At 40.6% G+C, this 21,515-nt stretch overlaps 2 protein-coding genes across 2 annotated transcripts in view; both read left to right on the top strand.

Annotated features, from left to right (window-relative positions):
• The window catches only part of LOC146594025 (putative oxidoreductase ZK1290.5), a 36,208-nt gene extending 25,647 nt beyond the window's left edge, over positions 1-10,561 (top strand). Inside the window, exons 5-8 of the mRNA XM_085308249.1 lie at positions 1,148-1,330; positions 1,866-1,925; positions 3,978-4,079; positions 10,297-10,561. Of these exons, the coding sequence (XP_085164375.1) occupies positions 1,148-1,330; positions 1,866-1,925; positions 3,978-4,073 (339 nt within the window). The 3' untranslated portion in view covers positions 4,074-4,079; positions 10,297-10,561. The remainder of the gene's footprint in view (positions 1-1,147; positions 1,331-1,865; positions 1,926-3,977; positions 4,080-10,296) is intronic.
• A 5,346-nt stretch (positions 10,562-15,907) lies between these two features.
• S1PR1 (sphingosine-1-phosphate receptor 1) lies at positions 15,908-20,280 on the top strand. Its single transcript, XM_085308268.1, has 2 exons — positions 15,908-16,416; positions 17,407-20,280. The coding sequence occupies exon 2, from the start codon at positions 17,625-17,627 to the stop codon at positions 18,762-18,764; it is 1,140 nt and encodes a 379-aa protein (XP_085164394.1). The 5' UTR covers positions 15,908-16,416; positions 17,407-17,624; the 3' UTR covers positions 18,765-20,280.
• The last annotated feature ends 1,235 nt before the right edge of the window (positions 20,281-21,515 follow it).

Here is a 21,515-nt window from a genome sequence, read left to right as displayed (position 1 = left end):
TCTCCGCGCATGTTGGATGAGTGCCAGCCTATTGTTCCTGGCTATTGTTGTCTGAAAAGACAACATGTACTAAAGATGAGAAACAGGAAATGTTCGTTTGTCCCTTTTATGGTAGAAGAGCATTTCCAGATTCCATCTGTTGAGGTAATTGTTCAAAAGAGTATTTTTCTTCCAAAAGCGCAAGAGTTAGATCACTGGAACAGTGGTGACGGTTGTTGAGCTAAAGCCACATCACATGATTGCGCTCTAGTTTATAAAAGAAAATGCCATTCAGTTGAGTGCAAAGGAAGGTGTTTCTAACAGTGTGTTCATGGGTTTTTATTATTCCTTATTACATTACTTAAAAAAAAAAAAAAAAAAAAAAAAGAGGTTCAGCCTTGGTTTGGCTAAACGCCAGGCTGCTTGACCCTTGAATTTCTCCCCCCCCCCTTCAATAACCTATGTTTTCTTTTGCTTGCTACAACTATGTCTTTGTATCATGTTACTTTTTCTCTCTCAACTGAATCTTGGCAGCTCAGTGTTAGGGTCCCCTGCAYGCCTCCTGCCATGGCCACTTCTGCTCCCCGAGGCGCTGGCAGGGCTGCCAGGCAGAGCCAGGATGCAGGCTTTTCTGTGTGTCCATTGCAAGCAGAGGGCAGACCTCAGTCTTAGACAAGTTGTTTTGCTCAGGCCATTATACATGCACGCACACGCTGGCCTTTACAGCTCGGAGGATCAACAGATGGAAAAGAGTATTTAGAGAAGATAAGGCAGCCTCAAATCACCAATAAAAATGACCCAAGACTGATTCCCACAGTGCGTTTACATATATTCTTCAAACACTGGGCAGTCTTCACTACCTGAGAACAGGAAGGCAAATCCAATTGCAGACAGAAAACAGCTGCTCTGTACAGCTTCCTTCTTGGGGAAACATAAAATATTACATAAATTATTGTGCAAGTTAATGACAAAATATTGGTGGCTTGTTATCTTCCACATCTTCTACACATCTTCTAAAATTGATAACATACGTAAATCTTCCAGCAGTAGTGATTTCATTCATGTATTTTTAAGAAGACAGGGCAAAAATATTATTTATTACTGATAACCATTTCTCTTAAATATACTCTAAAGATTTTTATTAACAGTTTCTTCCTATTTACCTAAGGTTGAATATCATCCTTTCCAAAGACCTCAGGAGCTGGTGGATTATTGTAGGAGCAAAAATATTATTTTTGAAGGCTACTGTCCTTTAGCCAAAGGCGAAGCACTCACTCATCCTATTATTACTCAGCTGGCAAAGAAATATGGCAGAACTCCAGCACAGATTTGCATACGCTGGAGTATACAGGTAATGGGTGGGTATAAAAACCTAACTCTTGGGGAAAAAAATGTAAATAGTTTGTTTTCTGTAAATCAACCTAGAGCTTATGCAGAAAGGATTATTACCTTTAATATGCAGCTGTCCCATGAACTAACTGTGCTGTACTGGAAGCTTGGAATGTAATACCGAGAACATGGCAATATTTTACATATGTGGAGAATCTGATTGTAGAGAATGAAAGGAACCACTGATAAGAGATATTTTCCAGCTAAATGCCATAATCAGTGAGTGGCATCGTTCCCTTTCTGTAGCTCAACAAAAAGCAGTAAGCAGTGAAGTAGTATATTGACATAAACCRTGTAATCTGTGTTGAAATTTAATGCAGTGTATATATACATATATATATATATATATGCAATTACAAATAGTTGTATGTAGAAATGTCAGTGATATCTAAAAAGTAAATGAAAACCTCAGAAGGCATGAAGAATGTATTAAAATGTTTTGAAAATGAGATAATTTTCCTTGAAACCCTAAGTTTTAATGATGAGATGTTTTTCAGAATGGGATTGTCACTATTCCAAAGTCCACAAGAGAAGAAAGGATACAGGAAAACTGCAAGGTAAGATTTGGTTACACACTCAAGTCTGAGTAATATCCGAATTGTTGTTGTTTTCAATACTTGGGTTTGCCTGCCCATTTTCCTATGCCAGTTTTACATTGGGCAAATAAGATAAAATTGTCAAATTATAGTAGCATAAAATTACTGCAGTGCAGTAGAATACCGTAATCCACAAATTTCAGAAACCAAATGGGATTTTACTTACTATATATGAAAAAAGGTATCCATAAAGAGAGCTTCCATAGTTAATTTTTATTAATAATATTTTTATTTATTACTTAGATGGTGGTAGAACAACATATCCCAGTTATGGATAAGTCCTTTGTATGGTAGRCACACAAGTCAAGTGGAAGGAATTTGTTTGTACACTCTCTATAGCGCACAGACACTGTACGAAAGCTCTAAAACTCTGGCGGGGTGTCCCAGGAGACCTGTCAAGGAAGTCACAGTACTGGCTGAGCTGACTCTTCCCTGCCTTATTCTCATTGACTTGCAGGGAGGTCCCAGCATGCAGGTGATGGACAAAGTAAAAGTGAGAAAGGAAAGGGGATTGGCAGCATCCCTCCTCCTCTTCCTTTCTTTTTCTCCACTTTACACCAAATGTCTTTAATTCATATCTTCTTCTCTCCATTTCTCTAATCTGAAGGAGTGTTTTCTTGTGGAAAAAGCCCCACAATAACCTTGCTGTTACCTCCAAAAATATTTTAGGGGTATGAACTGTTTTTCAAATCAGGAACAAACTCTACAAGAAAACAGGAATATTCTTACCTCAGGTTAATCACTGACTGTGTGTATGAGTGAATCAACACAAACATAATGACATTTTCTTTTGGTGATTATGCTTGTTATATTGTTTCTGCCCTGACTCTATTCTGCCATCTACTCTGCTTTCTATGGTGAAGCCACAGCTGTTTGTGGTATTGTATTGTGAACTAGCTCAGAGAACTAATCTAGGTTAAAAACCACTCCTTCTCTCCCCCCTTAATTTGAGCCTAGATTAATTCTGTGCTTTACAAAGTTTACTGTGTAGCCCCAGTAACTGGTTTAGTGCAACTGAATGGTTGCATTGTGGCAGAATCTAAAACATTTAGGATGGGGAAAAAAACTGGCACAGTTATCTGAAACCATTTATCACATCTCCCTTTCTTTTTTCCTCTTTACCCCACCCCRATGTGTTGGTCTAAGTCAATACCATTTCAGTTCCAGCTTGGGGAAAGCATGGACGTCATTAAGCCCCAAGTATATGAAATATTAGAAAGTATTTCTAGTTCAGTGGCTGGTCCGTGGTTTGGGTTTGAAAAGCCTGCGCACTGAGGTTTGCCTACAAGAGGCATGCTAGCAGCCAGCCATCCTTGGCTGTTGTGGGATGGGAGGAGCTCTTCTGGCAGCAATTCAGGCTCCACAGAACTTTGCTGAGTATGAAGGGCTCTGACAAACACTACAGGCACTTTAGAGCAACTTCAATTTTGAAGTGATAATATCTGAAGAAGACAACTGCTAAGAAAACAGTCACACAGACTTACATTGCAGGCCTCACYGCAGGAGGACTTAGTGGCTCTAAAAACATAGGCATGGAGGTGGGTGGTTGCTGTCAAGTTAGAGTAAGTACTGAGGAACTGTGGCACTCTTGCTGCAGCAGCTGGTCCAGAAGTGTTCTGCCTAAGTAGGCAGAGACAAGGTAGAGAGAGATACAACCTTTGTTTTGCTGGCTTTGTGAAAGTCCTTATACTTCTGGTAACACTGGTACTGATAGTACTGATACTTCTAGTAACACTCATACTACCACTGTCTTGGGCCCTTGCCTGAGGGCAGTGCTGTGAAATCGTCTACTAGAGTCTACAAATGAAAATGAGAGTCACAAAGGAGCAAACAGTGGAGCCTGTCAACTTGATAGAATGATATTTGTCTATGAGAAACATTCCGAACAATTTTCAAGAGGAAAAAAATTAGAAAAAATCATGTCTCAATTTTAAATGAATCTTGGTGAGTTGAATATGAACACTTCTGATTCTCACTTTATCCATTATGTTAATTATTTGTGCATTCCCTTAGGTGTTTGATTTTACAATAGCAGAAGATGATGTTGAAATTCTGAATGGCATGCATGATGGCAGACATGTTTCCTGGGACCCAGGCCTCGTTGTGTGAATAAAGGTTTGAGCTTTTTCCTTTGTCGGAGATCAGTGAGTCACTCATGTGACTTACCTTCAGAGAAGGTTACAATAAGAATGTAATTGTAAACTTAATTGCAGGTATTAATGATAGCTGATTTGAAATCCTTAGCACTGATAATAGACAAAAGATTTTGGGGGTAGTACTTTTCGTACAGAGGTCTTGTGTATCCATCTAAAATCCTGATCCATAGTTCACTGAAGCCCATGCAAAGCCTGCTATTTGTATCATTGGTCTTGCGTCAGGTCATTTAAGAAAGAACACGAGGATATAGTGCTTCCTAAAAAATAAAAAGCATTAGTGTACAATACAGATATTAAGTACGAAACAAGTTGTTACATACTTTGTTAGAGAGTTACAATGTTCAAAGAAGAAAAAGCTGGGTGAGAAAAATATATGAATACCGTTATTACTATATTACTATAAAGCTCCAATGAGAACGAGATGGCATGGCAATAAGCAATATAGCAAGTATCATAAAAAATTTGATATTATTGCATAGTAATTGAGTTGCCCCAGAGACTTTTATGCATATTATTTACCAGCCTCTAGGCATATCCAAGTAGGAGCCCTTCCAGAGAAACTCATGCACAGATAAACTAATGGCGTGACTTAAGAGTTGAGCAGCAAGCTCTAAGAGCCAAAGAGGGATCTTCATTATTATCTTCATTCTCCTATTCTAAATTCTGCTGAGTTTTGTTTAGTTTTTAGTAAGAATTAGTCTAGCTTTCACTTTGTCCTGGAGAGCTCATTAACAGATATACTGTACCTCAGATTTTATTGGAAAATGTGTGTGTATACACACACACACACACACACACACACACACGTGTACTCATATACATATGTAAGTGTACATACACGCACATATATAAATATATATGTAAGTACATATGTACAGTGCACACACACAGTTTATAGATATGTTTTCAGAATTATACCTGTAGAGTCTTTTATCCACTTGGTATTTGACTTCTACTCACATTCATTTGATATTTTAGGAGTTCCTGTGTCTAGAAAGGTATGGAAAATCTGACTGATTTATATTGTGTGTGGACTTCCTGAGACAGTTTTCCCAGTGCTGTTCTGCCTTATTCATATCATGAAACAAAGTTCCTTAGTTTTTTTTATCAAGAAACAACTTAAAGCAATCGTATATTCTAGCCTGCATTGTTTGTCCTCAAAGCAAAGCTTCTATAGAGCTTGACTAAAATGCAGAGAATATTTTTTTCTTTTTGGTAACAGCTCCTCAGCATAATTGTATGGTTATTTGTAAACATTTCAGAGAAAAATTTCCAGATTTGTCTCTTGAAGCATTATTATCATTTTAAAAATACAAGGTATTTTATGAAATGCTGCCCTTACTAATTAATACCTGTACAATGTACTGTTGCCAAAAAAAAGATAAGCAATCTACACAGTAGAGATTATTTCCAGCTTTTCAACTATTGCCTGCAGTTTACAGTATTTCAGTATCTGAGAATGCAAGTTTAGATATCTAAAAGTTGCAGTGTATTTGGCTTAACTGGTGTGATGAGGGATTCAGTAGTTCCAAAAAGTAAGATGTATTTATAAAATTAAGGTAATCTTTAGGGTTTTGTAGCATGTGCAAAAAATGATCATAGACTTGGTGAAATACACACAAATAAACCTTTTAACTCTGGGTAATTCTTCTGAGAAGTCACTTTACAGGACAATACCCTCGTGTAATAGTTTGCTCAGATTTTAACAGGACAAAAACACAGTGCTTATGCCACTGTACTTATGCATCTGTACAATATATGAGAATTCAGAGCACAGTGAATCACTTGCCTAGTATTCAACTAGTATTCAGGTAGTTTGAGGGAATTTTTGTTTGTTTATTTTTTACTAGGGAATGCTATTTTGGAAACTACAGAAGAGAGGTTGGAGTTTTATCTCTAGTTTTCCATAAAGAAGCAGTTATCGTATCAACATACTATCCCCTTTTCAAGTGTAAATGATGCATACGAAGTGAAACAAACATCTATGTAAGCTGGAAAAGTTTTGCTTCAGTATTGCCAGGACATTATTAGTTAAGACTTAACTGCATAGTTGGGTATTGCATATTAGCCTGAACATATTCTGAGCTAAACAGAACTAAACTAGATTTTCTTTCTGATTCCTCAGTATAGGTGACTATAGGTAACACTGAGGATGGCTTCCTAACTCATTGTTTATTTCATTTTTCCCTCTGTCAAAGATACTTTACTCTTGCTTTTGCAACTGCTTTTGCTAGAAAGGTAAGCCACCATGTTATCAGATCTACGTTACACCCAAGCATTATGAAAGTAATGAAAGGGGAATGAAAGGAATAATTGGAGAGAGACAGAATTACTATAAAAGCATAATTCTATTTAAGAAATAGTTACAGTTACAGGAGAGTTACAGTTTTAGTCCAATTATTTGTCCAAATTTAGTTATTCTCTAACTATCTTCAGACTTGATTATTGTTCTTTCAAGATTTTTTCCCAGAGTGGCTTATATAAATATAAAAATAAAATAAAATTTTCGCTAACAGTTCTTTTGCTACCTGGTAGTGGCTTTAGATTTATGGAAATTTTACATACTTCCAATATATGGAAATAAGAGTTATATTTTTATGTAATAACAGTGTAGAAAGCCAAGTGTAGTTTGAGCCACTATGAGCTTTTAAGCGCGAAGCCTCGGCTGCCCCATGCTGNGTGCGCTGTGCTGCTTTGCGCATTGGGCCATCGCTAATCCTCGGCATTGTTTTCTGCTGAAAACTGCAACTCCCCCGAGAGCCTGGAATCCTGTTATCGCCTGCCTGCTAGCAGTGTAATGCACCTTATCGCTGTAGCTTGCTTTCGTTTGAATACAGCTTCCAGAAGTTTTACATTGTGCTGACTTAGAAGCCCTGAGCAAATCTTCTTTTGGTTTTGATGGGGTTGCACAGGGAAAGACTAACTCAGTGAATTCATATCTTATAGTCCTCTCTACAACTAAAATGATGTTACAAATGTGGAAGATAGTTTCCTTTTAAACAAAGGTTGCTGCAAAATAAGTCTGCATTAAGTCTTCTAAAGCAAATTTTCTAAAGTACTTACAAATTTGATCATAATAAGTACATATATATAAAAGATAATAAACAATTGAAAAGGGAACAGTTGATGAGATTTAGGGTTGGCAGTGAAGAGTGGTGTCGTGTAATAGAAGGAGAACCTAGAAGACCAATGGCATATAAAAGGGCTGAACGTAAGATGCCATGCATGTTCTTTGCCAGGGCTGGCTGAAACTCCTCTTCCTGCCCTTGCTCGCATAATACAAGCTTTCTCTAAAGAGAAAACTTTTCTGCCTTTCTACAATGACATTTGTTAATATAAAGCAAAATATCCATTTTATCACAATAACCATCATCTTGCCAATAGGACAAAGAACTACAGCTGAAAAAAAGTAAGGCACTTTTTCCTCCGTGTTATGTAGGTTATTTAGAGTCATGACTTACAAGGGCAGCACTTTCTAGTTAAGACAAAATTTATCTTATTTAAAATAATGACTTATATACCTAAGCGCAGTCAGCCTTCTTTGCAGGAGAACTATGATTGTTAATGGAATGGAAACTCTTTTGAAACAAATAAGGAAAGGAAAAAAATAAACAGAAAGTCAGTGGAAAGGGTGAGGCCACTTTCTGTGCAGCCAAGTAGCTTCCTGTCTGATTCTGAGTGGCTACCTCTCCTTTTTTTTGCCTATTTATGAATTTCATCTTTTATTTTACTGGCAATAAAGGCCTCTAAGAACCTTTAATTCAGAAATAATGGCAATGGTTTTGTAAAGTGCATATTTGAGATTTTTTTTATCAAGCTACAGAAGTTTTTGTACAGTATCTGTCCCCCTAATGTAAATTTGAATGCAAGTGTGTTATTTTTCTGACTAGTATATGTAAGAAGGAAACTATAACAGTAGTAAATTCACAAACCGTCTAAGTCAAGCAGACTGAAATGTATCCAGCCTTCTTTTTGCACTGTGGTTAACACTAGCTGATTTTCTTCTACAATAGCTGAGCAGAAATACTTYGACAGCAGGAAAGCTGACATTGACCCCATGTTTTCAAAAGTGGGGACTAAGATGGAGTTGCGCTTGCTGCCAGTAATTGAATCCAAGCAGTTACCTCTACCCACCTGACCACACTGCTTCCAAAGCCTGGAAGCTCTGAGGAACACAACTATGGCTATAGTGCATTGGGTAAAGATAAAAAATAGACCAACCTACTGGCAATTCTTTCTATTGCTGTGCTGGGAGTCTTTTTTGTACTTAATCTTTGGCACTTTTTGCAATCTCCCTGAAAATGTCTGTGCTTTTGAAAGAGAATTTGAAGCATTTGCACTGCCTTGTAGTGAGCCTTTATGATATTTATGATATATATGTTGCAGCCTTAGTATTTGTCTTTTTTTCAGTGGCCACTTGTCCCTCTGCAGCCTCACACAGACCTAGTTACAGCTACCAGGACATTACAGAAGAGTTAGGAGTTTCTAAGGAACCAAAGCATGAGAACTGTCTCCAAAACTAGTCATTACCCACTGAAATACAAAGGAGCACAAAGCCTGAGATGAATTTCAATCAATGATGTTGATGCTGCTTCCCAGTGGTATAACCTGTGTCACTCTGTTAACTCTGTTAGACATGGCCAACATTATGGGATGTACTTCTCTAAGCAACGTTGCACAGATCCATTGGTACCAGATCTTAATCACCCATGTAAACTGCTTCCCTGCTTTATTGGCTGTAACATGGGGCTTTTTGTGTGGTGTTTTTTTTTTGTTTATGAGATAGTGGTTTGCTGCGTCAAGCTTTTGTACTAAAGGCAGCTGTGCCCAAGAGGAGTCATTTATGGACTTGCTAAGGGCTCTGCTAGCCAGTGCCCTTTAAGAACTGTTCTGTGGCTGAACTACTAACAGGAAATGCAGGAGTATGTTGGCAGAATATCATCCTATCAATTGTTACTCCTTTTTTTTTTTTCCCCTCCTCCTCCTTTCCTTCCAGCAAAATAGATTTCTGTGAGTTTCAAGCTAAGGCTTGGCAATTCCAAAATAATGAACTGGTGTTAAATTCATAACTTGGCTGTGAAGTGTGGGAGGGGGTAGGGAGGGAAACTATTACTTTTACAGTTTTGTAGTAACAGGAAGAGCAGAGATTGTTGTTTTCTTTTCTGTGGGAACTCATTCTTTTCTAATGGTTCTCTGTGACCTGGATTTGTCTTGTTAAAGAAATTAAGTATATTATTGTCAAGCTGAATTTAGGGTTAATCACTTGATTCGGGTATAGTTTAAGGGTGGTGAAAGATTAATTCATGAAGTACAGCTGTGACAGTCATATACTATAGTATACATTGACTTCCCTGGTGTTAAAAAAACAAAATACCCCCCMCACACACACCACCTCTTCATAGTAATGAAACAGCAAGTGTCTGGGTTTTTTATCCCATGATTTATGAGATTTTTGCATGATTATCAAAAATGCTTTATAATCAAGATCAAAATACCTCTGATAAGGCTGGAAGATYATCACGTCCTTTTTCAGGAAATGGTTATTTCACTGTTTTTGTCCTCAGTAATAAACATAAGCAATATCTAGGATCTCCTGATTAATGGCAGACTTTTCAGCTAAGGCTGCTGTTACTTCAGAATAGCATGTTAAGATCAGTTATCATGTCTGTTCATGTCTTTAGTTTGTCTAGTAGAAAACATGTAGTAGGACTTTCGTCCTGTATGATTGGATTAAAAATAGTTTTAAAAAGCTTTCTCATACACTTTTAATAATGATGGCTTACACAGTTTCATCACTATGGAACTCCTGCTGCACTTTAATATGTACCAAAGATGATGTATCGTGGTTAGCTGTAGTAAAGTTGTTGCTTATGGTTTTGGGAGCAGAGATTTCCAGTAAAACTATTTCAGGTCGCTTTCTGAACTCCTTCAATTTTTTCTGTTTGGAATTAAGCTTTTCCTAATGTTATGTTTAGCTTGGTGATCTAAAAACAGAATACAAATCCTCACAAAAACCAAATATATCAGACTTGTAACAATAACATTTTAAAATAATGGTCTGTTCAATTAATATTAAAAATGAAAACATTTTCTAAATTAGACAATGCTAATACTAAGCATGTATGTGTATGCTCCAATCTTTGCAATGTTTTCATCACTCTTTTTCTGCAAAACAGGTTTTTGATTTTAATCTGAAGGAAGAAGATACGGAATTTTTGAACACCATGAATGTCAACAGAAAACTAATTCATCTAACCTATCCGCTGTAGAAAGGATAATTTCAAATCATATTGCTCTAAACTCAGAAGTGGTGCAACTGAAATATTAATTCATTTAAAACTGAACAATAAATCTAAGTGGTTCTCTTGGGTATTTAGACTTCCCATGAATGGCTTAGATTTASTATTATGTTAAAAATTAATAAAATTATTTTATTCCCTATATTCACATATTTCTTGCTTACTTTTAACATTTTTTTTTGTGCTTTTCTCAGAGCTTTATGGCATATTCTTCCCATGTGGGTTGGGCAATATTCTAATTAAGTTACCTCTACCTGTGTATACTTCATTTAAGCTGTCATTTTAGTCCATTTGAAAAAAAATGTTTTTTTTTTTCCTGACAGACAGTTTTTAATGGGAATTAGGTACTTAACAATATAGAGTGGTAAAATGTCGAAGACAGTTAAAAACAAGTTAATTGACAAACATTTTTGTCCTTTTAAAAATCCTAGCGGAAGCTTATATGTGTGTCTAGGTACCTAGATTTCTGCGAAGAGAAGTCCTGACATCACTTGAGTGTTTTTCTTTCTTTCTTTACTTTAGCTGTCTTCCATTACAAGTAAAATTAACTTTGCTTAATTTATTTCTGCACAAATTCATAGTATTATTTAAAAAAAAAAAAAAAAAAAGATTGACAGTACTTGCATTTCTATGTGTGCTTTATGCAAGTATCACCACTGCTCTATTATCACAGAATCCCAGAAAGGTTGAAGTTGGAAGGGACCTCTGGAGATCGTATAGTCCAACCCACCCTGCTCAAGCAGGGTTCCCTAGAGTATCTTGTCCAGGATTGTGTCCAGGTGGCTTTTGAGTATCTCCAAGGAAGGAGACTGTACCATCTTTTGGGGCAACTTCTTCCAGTGCTTTATCACCCTCACAGTAAAACAGTTCTTCCACATGTTCAGGTGGAACGTCCTCTGTTTCAGTTTGTGCCTGTTGCCTCTTATCCTGTCATTGGGTACCACTGAAAAGAGTCTAGCCTCGTTCTCTCCACAGCCTCCCTTTAGATACTTATATGAGTTGATAAGATGTTTTTTTTTTTCTTTTTTTTTTCCCCCTCCAGGCTGAACAGGCCTGGATGTCTCAGCCTTTCTTCACAGGGGAGATGCTCCAGTCCCTTCATCATCTTAGTAGCCCTACGCTGGACTTGCTGAACTAGCTCCATGTTTCTCTTGTACTGAGGAACCTAGCACTGGACACACTACTACAGATGTGGCCTCACCAGGGCTGAGTAGAGCAGCAGGATCTCCCTTGACCTGCTAGTGAAGCTCTTCTTAATGCCACCCAGGATACCATTGGCCTTCTTGGTCACAAGGGCACATTAGTGGCTCGTGGTCAACTTGTCCACCAGGATTCCCAGGTCCTTCTCTGCAGACCTGCCTTCTAGCAGGTCAGCTCCCAGTCTGTATGGTGCATGGGGTTGTTTTTAGGTGCAGGACTCTGCACTTGCCCTTGTTGAACCTCATGAGGTTCYTCTCTGCCCAGCTCTCCAGGCTGTCCAGGTCTCTCTGTATGGCAGCACAGCCCTCAGGTGTGTCAGCCACTCCTCCCAGTTTGCCTCCTCAGCAAGTTTGCTGATGATACCACTCTGTCCCTTCATCTGGGTCATTGATGAATAAGTTGTACAGGACTGGCCCCAGAATCTTAGTTCTAAGAATTTAACTGGCTTTCAGATAAAAAATACAGAGCTGGAGAAAGGATGTAGGTGGTCTAATTCACAAGATCATATCTGTACTGCTTAACAAAACACTGTAATATTATATGCAAGCTAAATTCTTAACGAGCTTGTTTGGTATTACAGGTGGTACAAATGCATTGGCTTAGCACTCTGTTTACACTAATTTATGCCACATCATCTGAGGTTCAGGTTAATTTAAAAGTTAGTTCTGGTATCTCTGTAAGTGAGCATTCAGATGCTATGCTATATAATTAGAACTACATTGTATTCTCAGTGTGTGTTGTAAATCTTGGAAGAAAAATATTCAAAATTTATTCCAGATTTGTTCCAGATTTCCAGGAGAAACCTGAATCTGGAGTAATGCCTCACTTCTGCATGGTTATTTGCATTTTTTCTAGTGACATGATTCTGGGGGGGATTCCACTGACTGCTCCTTGTGCTCTTTCTCAGCGAGGTAAGCCATTCTGGTGGCACTGTTCAAGGGTCAGTTGTTTCTTGGCCCTGGCACATCAGGGAGGAGTGGCCTTGGTTTTTGGTCTCACTTATGTCTGGATGAATAAAAGTACCTTTTACATATATAAATTAAGCTCTATGAAGGCATGTGGATGAAGTGTGTTAATATCCTGTACAAATCTGTCTTGCAGGGGTTTTCCATCTCCTTTGAAGATGGGTAACAATCAGGCCCTCATCTGATGCATTTATGATTTGTCCAGTAACACAAGTACTCTGAGCACTATTTTCTGATGACGCCAGATACATTACTTGTGGAATACTAATTGTAACAGATCTATTACTATGCAGGCTTTGGGAATACCCCGGTTTGCAGCTTGTTTTCTGACAAGGTCAAAGCACTTTCCTGCAAGACTGCGTAATATCCTTTTCCTTAGCTGAGAGATACTGTGTATTGTGCTGGGGAGATTTTTTTTATTATTATTAATGTTTACTTTAAGGTCCTGTAGTTTCTTTTTAAAAGATCTCTTTGTAAAGTATTCTGAAATTTTTAGAGTCTATTACTTCTGATTTGAGTTGGATGAATGTATGTCGATAGAGTCATTATGCTAAGAGAATCAACTCTTACACCAAGGATTCTGTAATCTGAAATGGATTGTTTCTTTTTTCTTCTTCTGTGGGATGGCTTAATCTTTTCATAGTTTTCTTTGGCTTCACTAGTATAAAATGATCAGTGTGTGTTGCTTTGATTAAGATACTAAAGCTACAATTCAGGCCTCCTACTTGGATGATCTGGCATCACCTGAGACTAGACAAGTTTCTGAAATTCCTACAGTCTTATAGAAAGTTACATAAGAACTTTGGTTATTACAAGCAGTCACTGGTGTGTGTTTGTGGTGCCTGACCCTAAAACATGAGATTCTGTCGGTCCCAAAACGCAAGTAGCTAAGAGATACACACATTCAGTATTGCTGTAAACAAACATGTCTGCTACTTCGTGCTTGCGGACTTGCTGCGTAAACTTTCTTTAACCAGTTAACCTGGGTGATGTATCAGGTCGTGATGTGCACAGTCTTCCCCTTTGCATTCCACTGAAAGATGCTTTCTGGTTATTCTGAAATGATGTATGAATAACATTATGTTGTTCTTTCTCCTTACTCTGAACATAGGCAATTTCAGAGCAGAGTTTTCAAATGAGCTGCATATCCTGGATTTCTGTAGTGTATCTGTAGAGGTAAAAGATTCCTTAGTGTTGGACCTGGTACTCGTTTTAACATAACAGGTGTTCTTCTGTTAGTGTCTTCCTAAACTTAACTGGGATGGAGTGAGTATATTCCCAATGTAAATCACCTCCCTAAGCATTTATCAGTGTATTTTGGTAGAGTTGGCTGGAAAAGCCTGAATTTACACCCCTTATGAGAAGGCTATCATCTGTGCTGTTGAGCCATGCTAAGGTATCATTTCTGAGTTTTTAAATGTCAATCATTGCAAAGTCAGGTGATTTGGTTTCATTGCCTAAGAAAGGTGAAGGAATATTTCAGTTTCCTCCCTACTAAGATGTCAAAGCAGCTATAAATGTGATTGATCATCTTTTTCACAAAGCTTTTTGTGGTACAAATACCAACTGTTCAGAGTGGAACTGAAATTGCTCAGACATAGTATACAGGCTCTGACACATAATTAGCTGGATGTCACAGCTCTGAGTTAGAATTTTCTCAGCTGGTTAACSAGTAACCTAAACATGAAAGCTTGTATATTTGATTACTGAAACCCTGAGTCATTTTACCTTTAATTAAAGCATATTACTTTAATATATTCCTTTTGCTTAAAATTATATGGGAATGATTTCCTCAAGAAAAATGCCTGATGAATGCACTTCTATTTAGTATTTTCTGTAAATTAGCTAAATAAAGGGGGAAAGCTTGAAATATCTAGGGTATGTCAGGCAGTTGCAGGGGATGCATATGTCAACCTCAAGCATGATTTATCTTATGTGCCTTTTCTGACAGTTGTAATTTAACGGCTGTATATTCCTCTAGGCTCTCAGAAGGCTAAACATCTTTTCGAGTTTCTGGCTTTGTGGAGGAAGAGTAAATGTCTGTTTGGCAGTGTAATTTTTCTGAGTCATTCTAGGAGAGGTGTGGAGCAATTGAAACATGACTATTAGCAAAAACAAGTGAAGGACTCTTCCTGAGGGTAGAGTTGTTCTTACCATATTTCAGAAAGAAAAGCAGTTTCTCCGTAACAATTGCTATTGCTAACTGAATTGTGCGATGCTGTGAACTAAACGACCTCCTATATTAAGCTGTTGTCTATTGTGATATTCTTTTGCATTTCAATTTGAGGTGGAGTTAAAGAGAACAGAGCAAGGAAGGAAGAGGAACACTTCTGCAGTAAGAGCAACTGTAGATTACCAACACAGTCACCCCTTCACATATGCTTAGTGCTTTTTTCTTTTAAAAGTTTAAAGATAAAGAAGGAATTGTAAAACTTAAACTCACTTCCTTATCTTTTTCTGTCTCTGTATAATACCACCATTATCATGTCAGGTAGCTGCCATTGCCATTTTTTAAAATGAATTTGAGGTATTTGTAGTCTTAGTATTTTCAAAAATTCAGGAATATTGCACACTTTTGAACATTCAAGTTTTTTTTTTCACGTGGGAGTACTAGCACATGGAACTAAGTGATTGATGGTAGCATAGGGTGGTTGGCATGAGCCTGAAGGCAAGCAATGACATGAGTCCCCTGATTAACCAGCTGCCAGTGCTCACCTTGGCCTTTCTGCCRTGCTGGCCAGCACTGGTCCTCCCCCTGCCAGGCTGCCCTGTGCTGGGCAAGGAAGCTGCTGGTGAGTTACCTAGTGCTGCAGCAGCTGGCAGGCCACAGGGGACGGTGGCTCCCCACTCTTGGGCCTGCTGGGACGCGGCAGTCTGGGCCTGCCGGACCTCAGCGTGGCCCTGAGCTTGCTAAGGTGACGAGAAGGGTGAGAGCCTGCTTCATATCATTCATGGAGTTCAGCCTGCGATGGGTCTGAGGGGAYGCGCAGGATCACTCTGGTGTTCTCCCTGCTGTGCTTATGCTCGAGGGAAGAACAGAAACAAGGGCAGGAGCGATGCTGTTCTTTCTCTGCCTCCGCGGAAGGGCCCGGCTYGGAGCCGCCGGCCTCTGCGGGCTGGGGGAGCGGCAGGAGCGCTGCCGGGAGCCGCGCGTGTCCCCGCGGGCGGCCGTGCGGAGGGGCCGCCCCGGGCAGCCTCCCTGCCCTGCCCTGCCCCGCCGTGCTGTGCCGTGCCCGGGCGTGGCGTGGCGTGCCGGGGCGCGCCGTGCCGTGCCGGGGCGGCAGGCGGCGGGGCCTCCGGGGGCGCCGGGCTCAACTCGGGGAACCTCTTCGGGCCGGGGCCTGAGGGAGGCGGCGGGGCGCCCCCTCCCGCCGGGGCAGCCGAGGCGTGGGGAGGGAGAGGTGACTGAGGTCTGCACCGTCCTACGGCGGGAGCGCCCCCGAGTAACGCCTTTTCCGGACTTTCCTCCTCAGACCCCCTTTCTTCCACACAGCTACCGGGACTCTAAGAGCCCCGCCACAGCGAGGGCTGCTCCCTGCCCGGCTGCCAGGCCGCAGCGGGAAGGGCCGCGCCGGGGCGTCCCGACCCCGCGGGGCGCGGCGAGCTCCCCAGGCTGCGCGGCGCTGCGCTTGCAGGTCCTTCGCATGACCCGCCACTCCGTGCGTCGGAGGGGCACATGCAGGGAGGAGTCAGAGAGGAAGAATCGCAAACGGGGCGGAGAGGAGCGGCTGGGTGCATTAAAACCACGGGAACGTGTCCGGCCGCTGGAATTGCTCCGCGGGCACGCAAGATGCGCAGGGCCGATGCGGGCTGCGCGCYGCGCTTGAGCCAGGTAAGGATCGGCGGCGCCGCGGCCGCCCGGCGCGCYCGGGAGCCTGGGGCGGCTGTGACATGCCGGCGCAGCGCACCGCAGCGCTTCTCCTCTCGGCGAGCACCGCCGTGGGATGCTAAAGACGAGGGTCAGCGGTGGCTCTCGGGGAGGGGTCGTGCTCGGCTCGGACGCCGCGCCCGGGGGAGGTGGTGCGGGACGGCAGCGGTGCGGGCTGGAACGGTGCAGCGTGGAGCCTGGGAACGGTGAGGGGCAGGAGCGGTGCGGGCTGCAGCCCGGGAGCGGTGCGAGGCACTCTTCCCTTGCATCATGTAACGTGCTTAATTCTTTTAAGATGTCCACTAGAAASTGTTTTTATGCAAAGGCAGTTTCCTCTTTATCTGCAGTCCTTAGAAATGTCTATTTCGAAAGCTTGCAATGTGAATTATTTCAACTACAAAGTATTTTCTGGTATTCTTTAAGACCCCCAGAGTAGGTTTGCTATCTTACTTTTCTCAACTTTCTAACTTTTACGCTGCTTTATTAAAGCACATGCTTGCTAAATAGAAGTCCGGGCACTTTCCTGTTTACAGCTTTTGAGTTGCTCTTTTGCTTATATACATCAGTGAATCACCTTCATCACTGCTGGAGATGGCATCAGTAAATTGCCTAATTACCCCCTTCCAAAACACAGACGTTATTAACGGAGGAGAGTAGTAGTCTCCTATCAAGTAATTTCTATGCAGGCTTGCATGTATTTGCATTTAAAACAAATCAAGCCTTCTCCCTTTCTAAATCTCTGCTGCTGTTTATGTAGGGTTTCCTATTGAAGAAAAAGGTATCCTGTATGCTAGAACTTATTTTTGGAGAACTTTGGGACCTTTCATATTTGAAGAAGCCCAATCCTCGCTGGCTCCTACTTTTTTTGTGCAATTCTGCATGACAGGACCTTTTCATCTTACTAACTTTACCTGGTTAGTATGCCTAACCACYCTTTAAAATGTTTGTTAACAGGTGAATGAAATGAATTCCTTTGTGATTACACGCCTAAGTCTGACGTAGAATTAAATTAGCAGATCGCCTTTCGCTCTGCTGAAGTCGCTTCTTTGTTCGCCTGCCTTCTAACTGCGGGGTTTGTTCCAGGGCTGCCGCCGGTGAGGCCGGCGCGGCCGCGGGCTCTGCTCTCGGCGCCCCCCGGCGGCCGCTCGGGAGGCGCCGCTCAGCCCGGCACCATGAGCTCCCTCACCACCGCCCCGCTGAAGGTCGTCAGCCACCTCGCCAACACCGATGTCAACTACATCATCAAAGAGCATTACAATTACACGGGAAAGCTAAACGAGAACGCGGACAGTGGAATAAAAATGACTTCGGTGGGTTTTATTATCATTTGCTGCTTTATAATCTTAGAGAACATTTTTGTCTTGCTCACCATCTGGAAAACCAAGAAGTTCCACAGACCCATGTACTATTTCATTGGAAACTTGGCTCTTTCAGACTTGCTGGCTGGAGTGGCTTACACTGCCAACCTCCTGCTCTCTGGACACAAAACCTACAGCCTSACCCCCTCCCAGTGGTTTGTAAGAGAGGGCAGCATGTTTGTTGCCTTGTCCGCTTCCGTGTTCAGCTTGTTAGCCATTGCCATTGAGAGATACATCACCATGTTGAAGATGAAACTCCACAACGGCAGCAACAGCTTTCGCTCCTTCCTGCTGATCAGTGCTTGCTGGGTTATCTCCATGATACTAGGGGGACTCCCGATCATGGGTTGGAACTGCATCAGCCTCTTGTCCAACTGCTCCACAGTGCTGCCTCTCTACCATAAGCACTATATTCTGTTTTGCACCACAGTTTTCACTGGCCTTTTGCTATCTATTGTCGTCCTCTATTGCAGGATCTATTCCATGGTGAGGACTAGGAGCCGCAGGCTGACGTTTCGAAAAAACATTACCAAAGCTACTAGGAGCTCAGAAAAGTCATTAGCTTTGCTCAAGACAGTGATTATAGTCCTGAGTGCCTTCATTGCCTGCTGGGCTCCTTTGTTCATCCTGCTTTTACTGGATGTGGGGTGCAAAGTGAAAACCTGCCCAATCCTCTTTAAAGCAGAGTATTTCTTAGTACTGGCTGTGCTCAACTCAGCCACGAACCCTATCATCTATACCTTAACAAACAAAGAAATGAGGAGGGCTTTCATCAAGATTCTGTGCTGCTGCAAATGTCCCCCTGCAGATCCTGGGACCAAATTCAAGAGGCCGATCATTGGAGGGATGGAGTTCAGCCGGAGTAAATCTGACAACTCCTCCCATCCACAGAAGGAGGAAGGTGACCATCCTGAAACCATCATGTCTTCAGGCAATGTTACCTCTTCTTCTTAGGAGTAGCTGTGGGGGCGTATTTCAGAGCCTTCCCTCTGAAATCTGACAGCCGTGACGCCTCCTGCTCGCTACAGCAGCGCTGGGCTAAGTGAGCAAGTAGCATTAGTTCTAGYGAGGCAAACGGTGCACTTGCAAGGCTGGAGTTCAAGAAATGGGACAGACTGTTCTGGCTTGAAATCTTTTTCCCTGGAGCATGTTTTGTCTTTGCACTGAGGCAGCTCAGGATTGTCAGGCGCATTCATATCCTGAAATCTCCTTAGTAACTCTGAAAGACTGATGCCTTGCTGAAATGATGCCTGGTGCGTGTGAGAGAAAGAGAGTAGGGGAGGAGAGAAAGGGAGAATGATTTTTTTTTCTCTGAGAAGAATGTGAAGTTATTTTTCCTTTACTTGCAGCAAACCACTGACACAAAGATCCTTCTGTATTGAGTTTAGTGATGGCTCTGGTATACTTGGTCAGAAGTGTTTGTTTAGCACATAGCAAGGAAAGAGATCACACAAATACAAGTTAGACTGTAATTCTGCATCACTTCCCAGAACTTTTAGTTAAGTAATAAGATTTTATTTGCAGAGTCCGAAGTTGCTGGGGTTTTATTTAGCAAGGTCATAGCTGTGAAATTTTGCTGACGGTCCACATCACATTTGCAAACCACGAGCCAGGCTCTGCAGTTAAGTTTTCACCTATACAGTTCCGTTGACTGCTTCAAATTTTATATGGTAGTTCAGAGCAGCATTTGGCCCCATATGGTCATTACCTTGTTAGTAAATAAACGGCATTATCACGACAAATGCAAGGTGGACCTAAAGATCAGTTCTCTTTAAGATGACTGAAAGTAAATCTAATAGTATAAAATACTATCGACGATAGTAGGGATTTTTGCCTGAGTAAAAACCAAGTAAAAACTGAAGAGTAATTTCAGTGTTAGGTCCATAGTATTTCCAAACCTAAAGATTAGTCAGGAAATCTGAAAAGAATACCTTGAGTTTCAGAACAAATAAAGGAAAGTTTAAGTTAAATGATTATAGATAAATGTACTTCCATAACAATATGCATTACACAGTTTGGCACATTTTATTAATGTTTATAATTTCAGCAAAGATGTCTGTATTTTATCAGTTCATGGAAGAAGTACCTTTCGTTAAATTGAATGTATTTGTTTTACAGCATCACTTTTATTCCTCTGTTTTTCTAACCTGTGCTAATGGGAGTTGAATGTGTACAATGTAAATAATTTAAAAAGATACAGGAGACTTTGTGCACCTAGAGTATTACTGTAACAAAAGTGGTATATCTGGGATAGCTGAGAGCAATTGACTGATTTACAGTTATTGGCAATTCTTAGAAATGTTTTTTGTAAAGAAAATACATTGCTTTTGTAGTAAGATTTTGAGTGCAATTAAACTGATTTTTTTTTTCTGGTTTAAAAAAATAGTATTTAAAATGTTTCTGACTTTTATTGTTCAATTTGCACATAGCTTTATTGACTTCTAAACATTAATAAACTGATTTTTTTTAAGATTCTGTTATCATAATACTAGTAGTTTTGTACTATTATGAAGTTTTTTGCTGGGTTTACTTTCTTGCCAGAAATTAATAGAAGGATTTCTTATTTCAGTACCCATTGGATTACATCTATTCTGTGGGATCTTCCCGACCAGTTAAGACATAGATGCATAATGCCACTTACAAGATCATGTAGAATACAAAATTAATGCCAGAATATGTTTTTTTCATCAGCACATATGCTATATGTCAATAAAAATCTAAATAGTAGCATGATGGCAAGCAATTTTTCTCCAACAAATAGTAAAAGAAACAGAAGAAAAATTATATGCCTGTAGTTCTGCCACTACTTCCTGGAGTGTAATACGTGCAAGAGTAGTACCTAACCACTAATATTAATCATCAGCTTTAAATTTTGTTTATTACAAGTACCATTTAAGTTTACAAAATAGCAGTTACAGAGTGCAGTAGCCTCATTAGGTCCACCAATAAAGAATATAGCTGTGTATTTGAATAGGTACTGTATTACTTCTTCTAAAGGTTTGACTTCCATTTCCTCTCTTGCTGCCATTTTCTCTAGGTATTAAACTCTCATGGAGCTTGTACAGGATGCAGTTGGAGTGTAAAGATAAACCTCACCTTCTCATACTGTATGTCATCACTGYGCAAGGTTTACTGTGGGAAACCAGAGCCTACTCACTGAGGAAGGCTTTAGGTCATAACCTGACTTCCTGAAGGAAATTCCAAAAATGCGCTAAAGACAAAAGAGTGGAAACAGGCTGGAATTTCTCTCCATCTGTCTGCTTATACGGAAGGAATGATTTCATGTGTGCTCACTTCCTAGGCTTTTAATTAGTGTCCTGAGCAAAGCTGGAAAAAATGTCAAATCTGTATTTGTGCACAAGATAAAGTCTGCCTTGGCTCAGGTTGTCATTTAGGCAGAGCACCAAAAGCATATAAACTATGAAAGTCCAAGTTAAGCCCTTAAAGTGTTACTGGTGAGTGCACAAAGGTATAGGGAGATGGCTTCTGGTCTCCCTTTCAGTCCTGATTTGTAGGAATGCTTTTAWTCAAAAGACTCTTGGGACTAGGGCCTTTGGGCCTTGAAGCCTTAAGAGCATTAAGGTTGTTTGTCGCATATGGGCTGGAGATCATATGACAAAGGATGAGCCATGTCCAAGTTGTCTGTGTCACAGTCCCCTTGTGACAAACAGCCTTTATGTATCTGTAGGTGATAACCAACAGGTT

This window comes from Rhea americana, unplaced genomic scaffold, assembly GCF_003343005.1.
Source record: "Rhea americana isolate MKP2758 unplaced genomic scaffold, rheAme1 scaffold_272, whole genome shotgun sequence".
Taxonomy (NCBI): Eukaryota; Metazoa; Chordata; class Aves; order Rheiformes; family Rheidae; genus Rhea; species Rhea americana.
The sequence above is the reverse complement of the archived record's forward strand: the minus strand, read 5'-3'. Positions and strand labels throughout refer to the sequence as shown.